This window comes from Doryrhamphus excisus, linkage group LG2, assembly GCF_037039965.1.
Source record: "Doryrhamphus excisus strain RoL-2023G ecotype Guam linkage group LG2, RoL_Dexc_Guam_v1.1, whole genome shotgun sequence".
Lineage (NCBI taxonomy): Eukaryota > Metazoa > Chordata > Actinopteri > Syngnathiformes > Syngnathidae > Doryrhamphus > Doryrhamphus excisus.
Window position 1 is genome coordinate 348,578 of NC_136358.1, and position 13,578 is coordinate 362,155.

The 13,578-nt window shown below is 44.0% G+C and overlaps 1 protein-coding gene across 2 annotated transcripts in view; it reads left to right on the plus strand.

Moving 5' to 3' along the window:
• Positions 1 to 13,578, plus strand: part of tmem178bb (transmembrane protein 178Bb) — a 61,144-nt gene that overhangs the window by 23,008 nt on the left and 24,558 nt on the right. For both annotated transcript variants that reach the window (XM_058066009.2, XM_058066010.2), the window contains exon 3: positions 5,588 to 5,701. In XM_058066009.2, the coding sequence (XP_057921992.2) occupies positions 5,588 to 5,701 (114 nt within the window). The remainder of the gene's footprint in view (positions 1 to 5,587; positions 5,702 to 13,578) is intronic.

Sequence of the window (13,578 nt, forward strand, 5' to 3'; positions counted from 1 at the left end):
TGTCGACATAAGCGGGATGTACGTGTGGAAAGTTAGTCATGAATGAAACAAGCTAAATATTCTGTGATCTGTTATATAATGCAACAAAGGTCCTGATGTTTGCAATGGGCTCTGCAGTGTGGACATTTCTATCTGTTTCATGCTTCTCAAAGTAAAAGTAAAAGGTTATCCCTACCTGAGGGCTAGCCTTGGCATTTTCTCTTGAAAGCTTCAAATGTTGTAAAAAGACTCCTGTAGCATACGCCACCTGGCGGGTTGCGTCTCCCTAAATGATCTTTACCCGCGAATCAGATTCATATTAAGCGTGCAATACGTCACGATTCATCCTCGGCAGCTAATTATTTCTGTCAGATACACAGCTGTGTGTCGACTTGCGTCCATGGGCTTCCATATTTTAATGAAACATGCTCATTTTAATAACTCGTTTATTCTCCAAAAGCAACGGGCCTTGCTGTCACTTTGCAGATTTTAATAAATACTTACTTAAAGTGAGTGGAACTTCCTGACTGGCTGACGGCGCCAGCCAATCCCAGGGCACATATAGACAAACAACCATTCACACTCACATTCATACCTATGGACAATTTGGAGTGGCCAATTAACCTAGCATGTTTTTGGAATGTGGGAGGAAACCGGAGTACCCGGAGAAAAGCCACGCATGCACGGGGAGAACATGCAAACTCCACACAGAGATGCCGAGGGTGGAATTGAACTCGGGTCTCCCAGCTGTGAGGCCTGCGTACTAACCACTTGCTCACTGTGCAGCCCTGAATAATACACAGAACTTTAAAGCTGAACTAGGCAGGATTCTTGGGGTTGTTATGTTGACATTTCCATTCTTGGGGTTGTTATGTTGACATTTCCATTCTTGGGGTTGTTATGTTGACATTTCCATTCTTGGGGTTGTTATGTTGACATTTCCATTCTTGGGGTTGTTATGTTGACATTTCCATTCTTGGGGTTGTTATGTTGACATTTCCATTCTTGGGGTTGTTATGTTGACATTTCCATTCTTGGGGTTGTTATGTTGACAGCCAATCTGTCCAAAAACCCCGCCTCTCGCCCCAAGACAGCTGGGATAGGCTCCAGCATGCCTGCGACCCTGGTGAGGATAAGCGGTAGAAAATGAGTGAATGAATGAATCTCCAATATCGGTACAATGTCGTTCATTCCAGGCTGCGGCAGCCCTTGGCTGCGTTCAGCGTTCCACATGATCCCAACAACATCATGCTCTTGTGTGTGGAACAAGGAGCATATCCGTATTGTTATGAGACTTGCGTTTCCTATTTTTTGCTGTTTTTGGATTCATGTTTGCTGCATCCCGCGGCACACGTGTGAACTTTTCTTATTATTTTTCCTTTTTGGGTCTTTTTGGCTTTCCTTGTCCCCCACATTTTCACAGTTAGTCTACAGTCCATTGCCCAAACTATGCTTCTTCTATAGCATTGTTATTTTTGGGGATCCCTCTTTACTCAAAAGGGTGATTGGCCAACTGCAGCGTGTATGTGCTCCATATACACACTGATCACCACACACAACATGTGTCGGCATGTTCTGGGCTCAAATAAAAAGACAGCTGGTATTAGTGAACACAGGGTGGTACACTTTACCCCGTCTTCCTCCCTCCCTCCCACCAGCTAAAGCCTGCTGCCCCCATTTGCCCTTTTGCATCCTTCGAGCAGGGAGAACAGCATCCGTTCGACTTTCCATGTTAATCCCATGGGTCTCGCTGGAGGGAGGGGCGTGGGACGAGGGTTTTTTGCATGGAAGTGGGTCATCACAAAATGAGGCCATCCAGGGCTTGAACTGTAGCAGCAGCAGCAACTCCCATCTGCCTCAATGCAAGGATGGAAATGCAGCTGGATAATAATTATTATCTGTGTAGGATACAGTGTGAGTGACTTGGGTGTACTAAATATAATTTAGTCCCGACTTCCACCAAAAGGTGACTTCATCAGAGAACTCGTATGTAACCAGAGGAGTATCTGTAGTTATGTTGCTACACTGCTTAGTAATGATGATGACGTTAGCAACACCGCAACACATGTCGACATACACTGAGCCATTTTTCATATGAATAGATTCATTCATCATATGTGCTCATTGGAATGCTACAGTCTCATTCCCACTCTATCTCCGTTGCTTGTCGATAAGAAGAATTCATTCTGTTCCATTCCGAGCACAAGTAATAGAGCACTGTCTAACAGCACCCCATTCCGTATTCTCCTAAAATTCCCAGCATGCAGTGCAGATGGTTTACCCACAGACAGCCGTGCATAGAAACACACACCCATCCACTCACTATTCCCAATCTCTCCAGAGAGGGGAAATAGTGTCTGTCTCGGAGATGTTTGCAAAAGGCTGAAGGGCAATTTAGCTAAAATGACTTGAGTTAGAAATCCATTTGGACAGAGCCAACGCATTATGCACCCGTGGTGGCGGCGCTTCTTGGCCAAAAGGTTTCATCGTGGATCCTGTAGTGTCTCCTTGTGCAAAATAAATAAAAAGGTGTGGTAGTAGGCTTCTCCGCTGTCCACAAACGACACGGATGAATGTCAAACTCCCTCCCTCGGAGAGGAGGAAATGAAATGTGTGAACGGCTTCAAGCCATCGGGAGGACATCGTGATTGATGCAGCAGGATATTGAACGTCTCACGAGGCTGGAATTACACGACTCCCATTTCCCATTCTCCTGCTCAGAAAGGCTTTACATACAATGCAGTAACGCTCACGTCAGGACGCAATTAACATCCAATTGGGCATTTGAGTTCAGTTTGGAGTTATATAACTGATGGGGTCTTGTAAATGGCTAAGATGATCTTTTTGCCTGGGTTCTGTTACCAATGGTTGGTCACTGGGAATGCCAAATGTGACCATTATAGTGCACCAAATATAATAATTGAAAGTAACTAAAGTAAAGATTTCCTAGGTAAGATTATTAGCGTCCTTGGTGGTGTCATGGTACAGGTTGCTCTAGTTCCACCTCTCATCATTGTACAGCACCTGCCACTCAATTCAAGCACCGGCTGCCGTCCAGATACCCCCTAAAGAATAAGTAGTATCGCTAAGGAGTGAATGTTCCAGCAAATGACCTAATCAATAGCAAAAATCACTTATGGGATTTGTACGCCCAGACCGTTTGCTTGTCAGATATTGATACAGCCTCTTTTCACATCGTATCTTTTCATGTATCTCTGATTTGACACTGGTTACAGGGATTGGGGGAGGAAAAGCCCAGCTCGGGTCTCCCCCGAGAGGGAAGACTATAATGTTGCACATGGTTAGCCTTGTGGTGATTGGAGTCTTTTCTGAAAAGTGTCATGGGAGAAACAAGACGTGCATCATCACAGGTCCTTGGGAAAGACCAACAAGATGCTCGGTTAATTAGTTCTGCTGCACTGATCTTGGTACATTTCATTGTCATCTTTTTGGGAGCAGATGTGATATATTCTTTTATTTACTTCAAAATCCTGCCGAGCGACACTTGCTGTCCAAGATGGGTGCTCTTTTATGGACAAGGAGAAAACCCCAGTTGGTCTTCAAACTTTATCCTCACCCATCCATCACTGTAGGACAGACAAGTTGAGTACATGGCAGTACATGAGTACATATTACTGTACACACCAATGAGCTGCTTGGATTGAATGTTATAAATATAACATACACAATGGAATCTGTTTAATATGTTGATATCCCTGTCGACCAACTCAAGTCCTGATCCACCATCTTTACTACTGTAAGGTGACGGTATATGTCTTCATTGACGTACACGGTCAAATTTGAGACCCGAAATAGCCAATAATATAGGCGGGCATCAATGATAGATGAATAGATTATTCATCTGTTCATGCACAATAATACGTGGATTTGGACATTGAAGAGCTGTGTTCCAAACAGTTGAGTTTATTGCCGCATTTCAAAACCCTACAGCTCTTTGAAGATTCCTTGAACGTCAGGAAAATCCGTTTGAGCTCCCTAACTCTGCTGGCCCGGCTCCTGAGATCCGTCTGTCTTTTTGTTCCAATGTGGCGTCAGCACATCGTGGAAAGCCGTCAGGATCACACAGAGTAAGAACGCAGATTGACTTGAAACAGCAGGGGTTCTGAAGTAGTGGACAATACTTGGTGCTAGCCTCCAGACAAGCTTGTGTTACGTTGTGTGAAGATGACTGATAAATCAATATTGCATTACGAAGCCCCCATTGGAGAATGCGCCTGGGCAGTAGGCATCTTTGCCGTACTTGTGTTGGGTAAAAATGCTCCATTGTGAATCAGATAGTGTTTCAACTGGGAATCCACGATGACAGCGTTTAGCTTGTAGGAAGTGAATTTTCCTGTGGCATCGGCAGTGAAAATGTTGCAGTTGGTAGCACTTTTAGAATGCACATTTTTATCATAATCCAAATCTGAAATGAAGTGAATGCAAATGGCTGCTGACTGCAGGGAAGATGGTCATGAAAGGCTAATTATCATTATCAGCCGTTGTGATCTTCTGGGTTTGTGCCAGTGTACGTGCACGGATGGCTGCAGGATGGAGGAGAAGCAGCTTGGTTGGGCGTACGGGGGGTGAGGGGGCTGGGGTGGCGTTGATATCCTGATGATCTCTGTTTGTGCCATTCAAATCTCCCGGGACTGCAATAATATAGTGTTGACTAAGCCTGGCAGCCTTGCAAGAGATAATTAGAGCGGACATGCAGTAACGCTGTCCAGAACAAGCAGCTCTTCCGAGGAGTAAACATTTAGTCTGTGTCCTTGGCTTGGGTGATACTGCAAAGGTCGGTATCGATCCCATCTCCATTTAGCTACATGTACATAACTTGTACCCACAGGTACTAGGTTGCTCTAAACATTATTCCATGGGTATTTCTGCATGTACAGTTGCATATGGGTCTAATATAAAAGAAAATGTCTCCCTGCACATAATGTCTCTGGCGTTGGTTGCGTCTGGAGTTTGATGTGATGCACCATTGTCTGCCTATTTGATCAATAACTGCACAACTGAACTGAATGATGCCTGTATAGAAGCGAGGGTTATCACCGTCTTCCATTCTATGCCGCTGTATGTCATCAATGTGGAGCTTATGCAACAACCTGTGAGTCAGTGCTGATTCGATCCTATCATTTTCTATGCTGCATATCCTGTTCAGTTGCAGCTGACTTTTGAGTCATGCTACACCCCGGACAATTACGGGGTGATTAATTACACATTCACACGAGGCAATTTGACACCTCAAGTCTGGTTCATTTGGGAAGTGGGAGATCCGCTTACCTGGTGTGGACGCAGCACACTCGCTACACTCGCTACACTCGCTACACTCGCTTGTGCATGAGCAACGAACTTGCACCTGTCATACAAACATTGGATGTTTCTTTCGTCTGTTATTAATGACCGTACACAATTTGCTGTGTCGTGTGATAAATGTACTTGTTTATCCCAACCAATGGTTAATGACCTTTCCTAATAGACAAAGGAAGTTGAAACAATGCTGTGTTAGCATCAAGCCATGGTGGATGGAAGTCAGCTACTGTATGTCAAGCTTCACCACAAATGGCCAGGGTTTAAACCATTCTTTTTTTTTCCTCTGCAGGTTCCATTGCAAGATGTTCCTACATCAAGTACCACTACTCCTCGGCCACAATACCCAAAAACCTCTCGTACAACATCACCAAGACAATAAGACAGGATGAGTGGCACTCTCTCCGTAAGTCTGCAAATATACTGTTTCAAATATTTTCACTTTCTATATCAAATATTTTATTTCGATGCTCTATTGCAATGTTTCCTCAAGCATTTCAGAAGAAGTGGCACTTAACGAAAAAAATGAAGAGGGTCGTAGAGCCACTTTCAGTGGGTCGTAGGTGTTTGCCGGGGAAAGAAATGTCTGTGAACGCACCTCGTGTTGTTATTTCTGCTATTTGTTTGCTGCACGGCCATGAGGATCGTGTCGTGTTTATGTGTCGCTTTAAGTTACAACAACGTTCACGTTGGATCTTAACGTGCCGTCCGGAGAACACACAACTGCAGATATCTGCTGGAGAAGAGCGCGCCATAAAGAAAGAGACAGTGTCTCACCGGGTTGGCAAAACATGCCCCCCCCCCCTGTGATATTATTTTCACATACATGGGTGCACGTATTCAACCCTAAAGTTTTACTTGAAAGTCGGAGTTACTTCACATTTCTCATGGCTTAATGTGCTCTACAAAAACACCCACTATAACTTCAGGGTGTTGCGCTGATTCACACGAAATTTGGTACACACCTTCAGGGGACTGACGAGAATGTGTGTGTAACGTTTGAGCAAGATTGGTTGAAAAACATGGCCGTCATCCACCAAAACGCCTTGGCAGGGGCAAGGGCTTAGTTGGCCTTAAGTCATTGAAGTTTTGTCTAATGATTCTAAACATTTGAAGATATTTATATGATACATATGCTAGCATGTCTTTCAAGTCATTCATTCATTTATTTTCTACCGCTTACCCTCACGAGGGTCGCAGGGGTGCTGGAGCCTATCCCAGCTGTCCACCCTGGACTGGTGGCCAGCCAATCCCAGGGCACATATAGACAAACAACCATTCACACTCACATTCATACCTATGGACAATTTGGAGTGGCCAATTAACCTAGCATGTTTTTGGAATGTGGGAGGAAACCGGAGTACCCGGAGAAAAGCCACGCATGCACGAGGAGAACATGCAAACTCCACACAGAGATGGCCGAGGGTGGAATTGAACCCGGGTCTCCTAGCTGTGAGGCCTGCGTGCTAACCACTTGGCCGTATTATATAGTATTATATAGAAATATTCTCAATGACTTGTAATGAGGACAAGGTTTGTTTTCCACTTTCATGCGTGCCACTAATGAACACTTCGTTTTTGATCAACCATCCCAATTATAATTTCCATCAATTCAATTGAAAAAGCAGCAGGGGCTCCTCGGCTCCGCAGGCTCTTGGAGGATTATAGCGCCGTCGCTAGGAAATGCAGTCAGGATGATGAGTCCAGTATTAGGACACCTGCCACTCGGTGGCTCCCTTTGGGGGGGGGTCGTTGTAAGCTCTCCAGTCGACAAGGCAACTGAGCCAAGTAGAAAACACGCTCTGACCTCATACTGTCACTGTTTCCTGTTTCGGTCTTGACTTGTCATTGGCTGTCAGGTTCCAGGCTGGAGAAAAGCAGCTTCTCTTTTCGCCAAACCTCCCAGGACTTTGCTGTCTGTTTCTGCCTGACTTCCTCCCAGGCTTGTTTTCTTTTCTAATGCTATTGGGCTATTGGAGCTACTTTTTGCAGGCATTTGGACCTTGTTGGGAATCTAACAGTACATGTATTTGCAATCACATTTTTTGGGTCCAAAATGTTTGGTTTGGTAATGGTAGGTAATGGTAGGACATTCCCGTATGGTGGGAGGGACAGGGAGTCCATTCGGTAAACAAATGGCTAAGGAACAGAAAATTATAACTCAGACTTTAATGAAATGAATTAATCACACACTAAATAAACTGTTCTCCCCGTGCATGCGTGGCTTTTCTCCGGGTACTCCGGTTTCCTCCCACATTCCAAAAACAAAGCACAGCAAAACAAAGCAGTTGTCATACCCAATAGGAACCAAACCCTGACACTAAAAATGAGATATTGACCTGTGACCATGGCGTACCATTACATAAATATACATATGAAATATGATTAAATAAATATGATTTTTTATTATTGGGTGAGGGGAGGGGCAGTGACCTACCAGATTGGGTGCAGATTCGATTGTACGTCAGCCATTACTGTAACAGTGTAAAACACGTGATCGGTGTTTGCATTAAACTGTGACTTTGCCACCAAAGGTCCCAACAGATGCTGTAATTGGTAGCAACTCAAAAGAAAGAGTAGTGTCATAGTGACATCATATTATCATATCCTGTAGTAGTCGGCTAACTTCCAAGCACTTTATGCCTTTTACCCATGAGCACCGCGCTTTTCATCTCTGCTATCTTGGCAAGCTCCCGAAAACACATAGCTCATATTTGTGACAAGAAGGTCACCTCCTTGTAGTCACAAATGTTTAATGTCCTTATTACTGGGTCTATCTGCACACGATATCATGATGCGATAACTCCTCCACGTTTCCACCCATGGCGTGTCTCTTCCTGTGTGGAAATGTAAATAGCAAAAGGACGAATAAACAAGTCACTGTCTGATGACTAAGCATCTGCACTCTCTCCAAAATCAATTAACATTGAACAGCTCTCAGCGTCCCAGTCAGATGGCCTTGGAATGGCAGCGGCTTTGAGGGTGCTTTATTCAGATGTCCTATATTTTACAGGAGAAGAGCATGACACTCATTTAGCAACAACAAGCAGTGCTGAAGGCCAACCGGATTTATTTCATCAAAGGTGGATGGAATCTGGACCAGTGCGGGGATGAACTGACATGCAGCTGGTTCCACTGCACGATGCTGGGTCATTTGAAGGGAGCCTTTGCCGGTGTGCCTTTGGGTCAGAAATCGGGAAAAATATCCACATATGTTATCGCATAGCTGCCTGTAAAAGGTGGTGTTTTGTGTGTACAGGTATCCCCCAATGCTGGGGTTGTCAGGTTGGGGCTGCAACCATGTTTGACTTTGTTGGGTTCTGTGTGAAAGGCACTGGTGTAAAATGCCAGGTTAAGACATATTGTTGATATCGATATTGATATTGGTCCGATATGAGACAAAAAAATCAATCTTGGATTATATGGGCCTGCATTAAAAATGTCAGATATTGACACGGTTGATTCCGGACCCGGTGTGAGCACTCCCATCCCAACAGTATCAGCGAGGATCAGGGGTGGCTTTTCATTAATGTCTTGAAAAGACAGCTGAGTTCATGCAACAGGTTCTCGTTGTAGCACAGAACCTGGGAAGTGTAATTCCGAGCAAACTGCATGAGGATTTTTGCAAGAGCACAGCTCTCTGAAATATCTCTTATTGGAACATTGGCTAAGTGTGAGAGACGACCACGGGACGGCAAAAAGTCATTGGCTACAACGGAAAAGAGACAGCCCTTGTCAGGTTTAAATGCTTCATTGGGCACCAGCCACTCCACATTATGCTTCCAAGACATCGAGAAGTAAATGGCTCACTTTTTCTCACTCCTACTGTTGCCGACTATTGTTCTCTGTTTGAGGAATATCACTTGATCAAGCCTTTTCTAACATCTCACGCTACTCACGTGATAAAAGTATGTACCATTTGTGCCCATATTTAAGGCTATAATATCAGTACTGGGCAGCACGGTGGACAAGTGGTTAGCACGCAGACCCGTGTTCAATTCCACAGTCAGCCATCTCTGTGTGGAGAGTGGAAATTGTCCATAGGTATGAATGTGAGTGTGAATGGTTGTTTGTCTATATGTGCGCTGGGATTGGCTGGCCACCAGTCCAGGGTGGACCCCGCCTCTCGCCCAAAGACAGCTGGGATAGGCTCCAGCACCCCTGCGACCCTCATGATGATAAGCGGTGGAAAATGAATGAATGAATGAATATCGGTATTGTATCAGAAGTGAAAAGGTTGTATCGGGACACTCTATTGATACTGCCATACTTTTAGTTTGATGCCTAATTTGACACTGAACAGGAAGTTCATGCATGCATGTTTTATTGCTGCATAACTAGACTGTAATTACAGTATGTTGCTGTTGTTGTTTCTCTCACTAATTGACTGCAACATAAACCGATGGGTTTTTGTTCATAGAAATGACCCCTTGGCTCTCAAATATGTTGGTCAATAGAGGCGAGTTGTCAACATTAGCGGGGCCAACTTGAACGGATCCACATTATTATTTTGCAGTCGTTTTTGTCGATGAGACGTTGTAATATTGCGATCGCAGAGCCAGTTTTATGTATGAGTAACCCCACTTCAACTCAGCCCTTTGGAGCTATTTGGTCATCTGGCAGAGTTTAATAGTTTCCTGTAGAACTGGAGCGACACCCTGGACCACCCACACTGCCTTCGGGCCTTGTATAGATTAAGCAAGAATGACAACCTGGCCTAGCTTTTCATGAAGTGTGTGAAATTGAACTCGGGCGGGCCTGGCAGAGATTTGAGGGGGTGACAGCGAGGCCGCCTTGAACACTCCGAGATGAACATGATACTCATTTGTTTCCATCAGTCAAAAAAAGAGTGAGCGCAGCAAAGTGGGTAACCAAAATACCCCCTCAAAGCGGCAACGGTGACTAAACAATATCCCGTCTCCTGTCGCTGTTGTCTGCCACCAATGTAGCGCATGCATACATTTTTGATGCTGGCTTTTAGAAGAGGGAGGATGAAATGATGGTTTGTAATACGGCCGCTTAGGGATTTTCTTACTTCAAAGGAGACATTCAAATTGCGAGCTGGGAAAAGCTCTCAGTGAGTGACAGTGTATAATCCATAAGGTACCACCTAAAAGGCTGATTTGACTTTTATTGTATCTTTTTTACAATACAAGGTGGCCACGCCCACTCAATCCCATCAGGCAAACGTGGCCGGCTGCGGTGAACAGGCCTGTGTGATGATGACAGGGGTTTAACTCGTTGAGAGACATGGATTCATTGCTGTGCCGGTTCTCTGCTTTCATGCTGCGGCGCTGATAAGAGAGAACCTCAAACCCTCCATCACTTCCCTCTTCTGCACGAGCAAACAACACAAATCTAAGTGTCGTGTCTGTCTCTATCGACACGACACCCCTTTTTCACCCACCAGGCTGGGGGTGTCCAAAGTGTGGCCCGGGGGGATTTGACGAGGCACGACTGCAATGCATCTATAATGTTCGACCACAACACTTTTGACGATGCTGTTGTAGGGCCTCTGAGACTCTTGGGAGCTCTAATTGTTGACAACGAGTCGAATATTGTACCTTTAACTTTGGACACTGCGGCATCATCCTCAACAGCCTCCGCTTTGCTGCAGTGGCCTGTAAAATCTGTCTCCAGGCAAATACAATAGACCGTGCCTCAACTGTTTGTTAGCATGTCTCGTGCTAAGTAAGGCACTCGCACAGACCTAAGATCACCGCATGCACAGGTGTATGAGTATATGGAATGATAAAACGTTGTTAGAGGGGTTTTTTTAGAGGGCTTTGCAGTAGAAATTAGTAGCCACCTCATATTAACTCCTTTTCTGGCATTACAATGCACAGAAAAGGGAAAGTGAGCAGATACTCTTCAGTACCACACATAACGATATTTGATGTTATTTATGGACATAATACTTAGCAACATCAATGAAGTATTTATGTAACCACATAAGAAGTTTGTGACGTCCCAACTTGAATCATGACTCATGTTACACTGAGATGATGCCTGAAGGCCACTGTGGAGTCTCCTACACACTTGGCTATCTATAACACATCCTTAAATATTTCAGTGGCTGCTCCGCCAATTTTACAACGTAGAATTAAGTCTGGTGATGAAATTAGAGTCCTGAGCATGGTATCCCTAAAGCACATGAAAGCTGCTGCTGATGTGGAGTATAATCCCTTGTACAGCCACGAGAAGCCCATTGGTGAAAGGCCTGTCAGTTATGTTTGCATGTATATGGCTAGATGTTTTATAGGGCTTTTCTCAAGTACAAATACATGACCGGAACCAACCACATTTGGACTACACTATGAGCTCCTAGGGCGCAATGCCAACATTGAAATATTCTCCAACTAAAACACATAACGCGTGCAAATGCATATTCAATTATTTATCGTCCTTCCAAAATTAAAATACTTGCACCAGTTTTTCCCATACTCCAAAATGTGTAACCAATCAATTTTATGGGATCGCTGACACAAAATATTATCAGCCATTGATTCTTAAAGGGGAACTGCACTTTTTGGGGGGAATTTTGTCCATCATTCACGATCCTTATGTGAAATATGAACACATATTTCTTTCCCTTTTCTGTGCATTGGAACGCCAGAAAATGAGTTAATATGAGCTAGCTACCAATGCAATGCACGTCATTGGGACATCGACTACAAAGCCCTCTAAAAAACACAGTTTTATCCTTTCATATACCTGTACATGCTGTGATCCTACAGGTACATTGATGATAACATGTAATACTTTGAGTATTTTGTTTTATTTTGATGTTTTAAAATATTAGCGCCGCACAAATGTAGGTTATGGACAGGAAACTCAAACAGCATCAAGTAGGAGGAAGTAAAGACAGAATAAATGACAGGAAGATAAAATACAATGTGACACAGCAAAGGGTTAAAAATGTCTTATTTTACGTGTCATGAAAGTCATGTTTTCCTGCAACTTTCTCCATGATCTCACATCTCTGCCATTTCCTTTGATACCATGAAAAGGAATGGCCATCAAACGTGACGTAAAAGCAATTATGCTAAACAGCAGGCAATTATCTGTACAATAATTAGAAGCCAGTTTGTTTCCATATTTAGCCATGGTGAAAGGGCTTTTGATTGGCAAGATAAGCGCCACTTTGTCACTCAGACACAAACAGAATCCGGAGGTATTTGCGCATGATTGATGGCAAGTAAGATTAGGAATAATTACCAAGGGATAGAACCCTTGCAAAAACACATGGCTGGCAGTCATGGACACGCGCCACTTTGTGAACCCAGTTCCACAGATTTCCACAGGAAATCAGTGTCCAGTTGATTGCGCACGCCTTCGGGTCCAGTGATTCATCAGCACTCATCCATATGTGGATGCAGACCCCATCGAAGATCTCTGAGAGTCTGGCTAGGAAGTTGGGCAGCCACGTGTTCCTGTGCAGGTACGGAGACCCTTCCAGACACATATCATGATGTTAAGGCTTCTGGCAGTCATCACATGTTCCCACATTTTTATTTTTAGGTTTTTGTTGACTCCTCTCATGGTACCAACACTAGCATAGCTTTGGGAGCTACAGTGCTCAGCCAATCACAGAATGCAAACATTGCAGTCACATTTGAACTTATAAATGTTGTTACAATGTTGGATTCTGGTGCTACATAAAGACGGAGTCCTGGTTCTCCTGGGTTCCACCACTCGAGCCCTGCCGACGTTACCACTGTTTTCAAGTAGCTCTCCAAAGGTTTTATTTGTTTATCAGCAACTCCTATACTTGCAAAATTAGAAATTGGGGTTCGGCAGTAATCTGGAAGTACTCCGGAGCACTTGGGAGTGTGACCAATCACAGCAGACTAATTAATACAGACTGTTTTTGACATCCAAGGAAATAGCTAGATTAGGTGCAGATTGTGGAAGATCTAGAAAGCTTTCTGTGCGGGTTATTGTGTGGAGCTGCTCCACTGGAGCCCACAGCTCGATACTTTTACCCTTTACCACCAACATCACGCTCGGTTAGCCTACTCACTGAAGAAAAACAACATGATGGAATTTACAGCTTAGACTTCTGCTTGACTGACGGATACTCGGGAGAACTTCAGACCAAATTTTAAGATGTGTAGTGAAGCCCTTTTAAAAAAGAATAAAGCTACCCCTTATGAAGTGGTGACTTTGCACGTGGGCACAAAAGTACAGCAAACAACTCCAAACAAGGAAATAATTCAACAGCCTATTTTGCATAGTAGGGGACCTTTAAGTATTCACTGATTATTATGAATATATTTACAA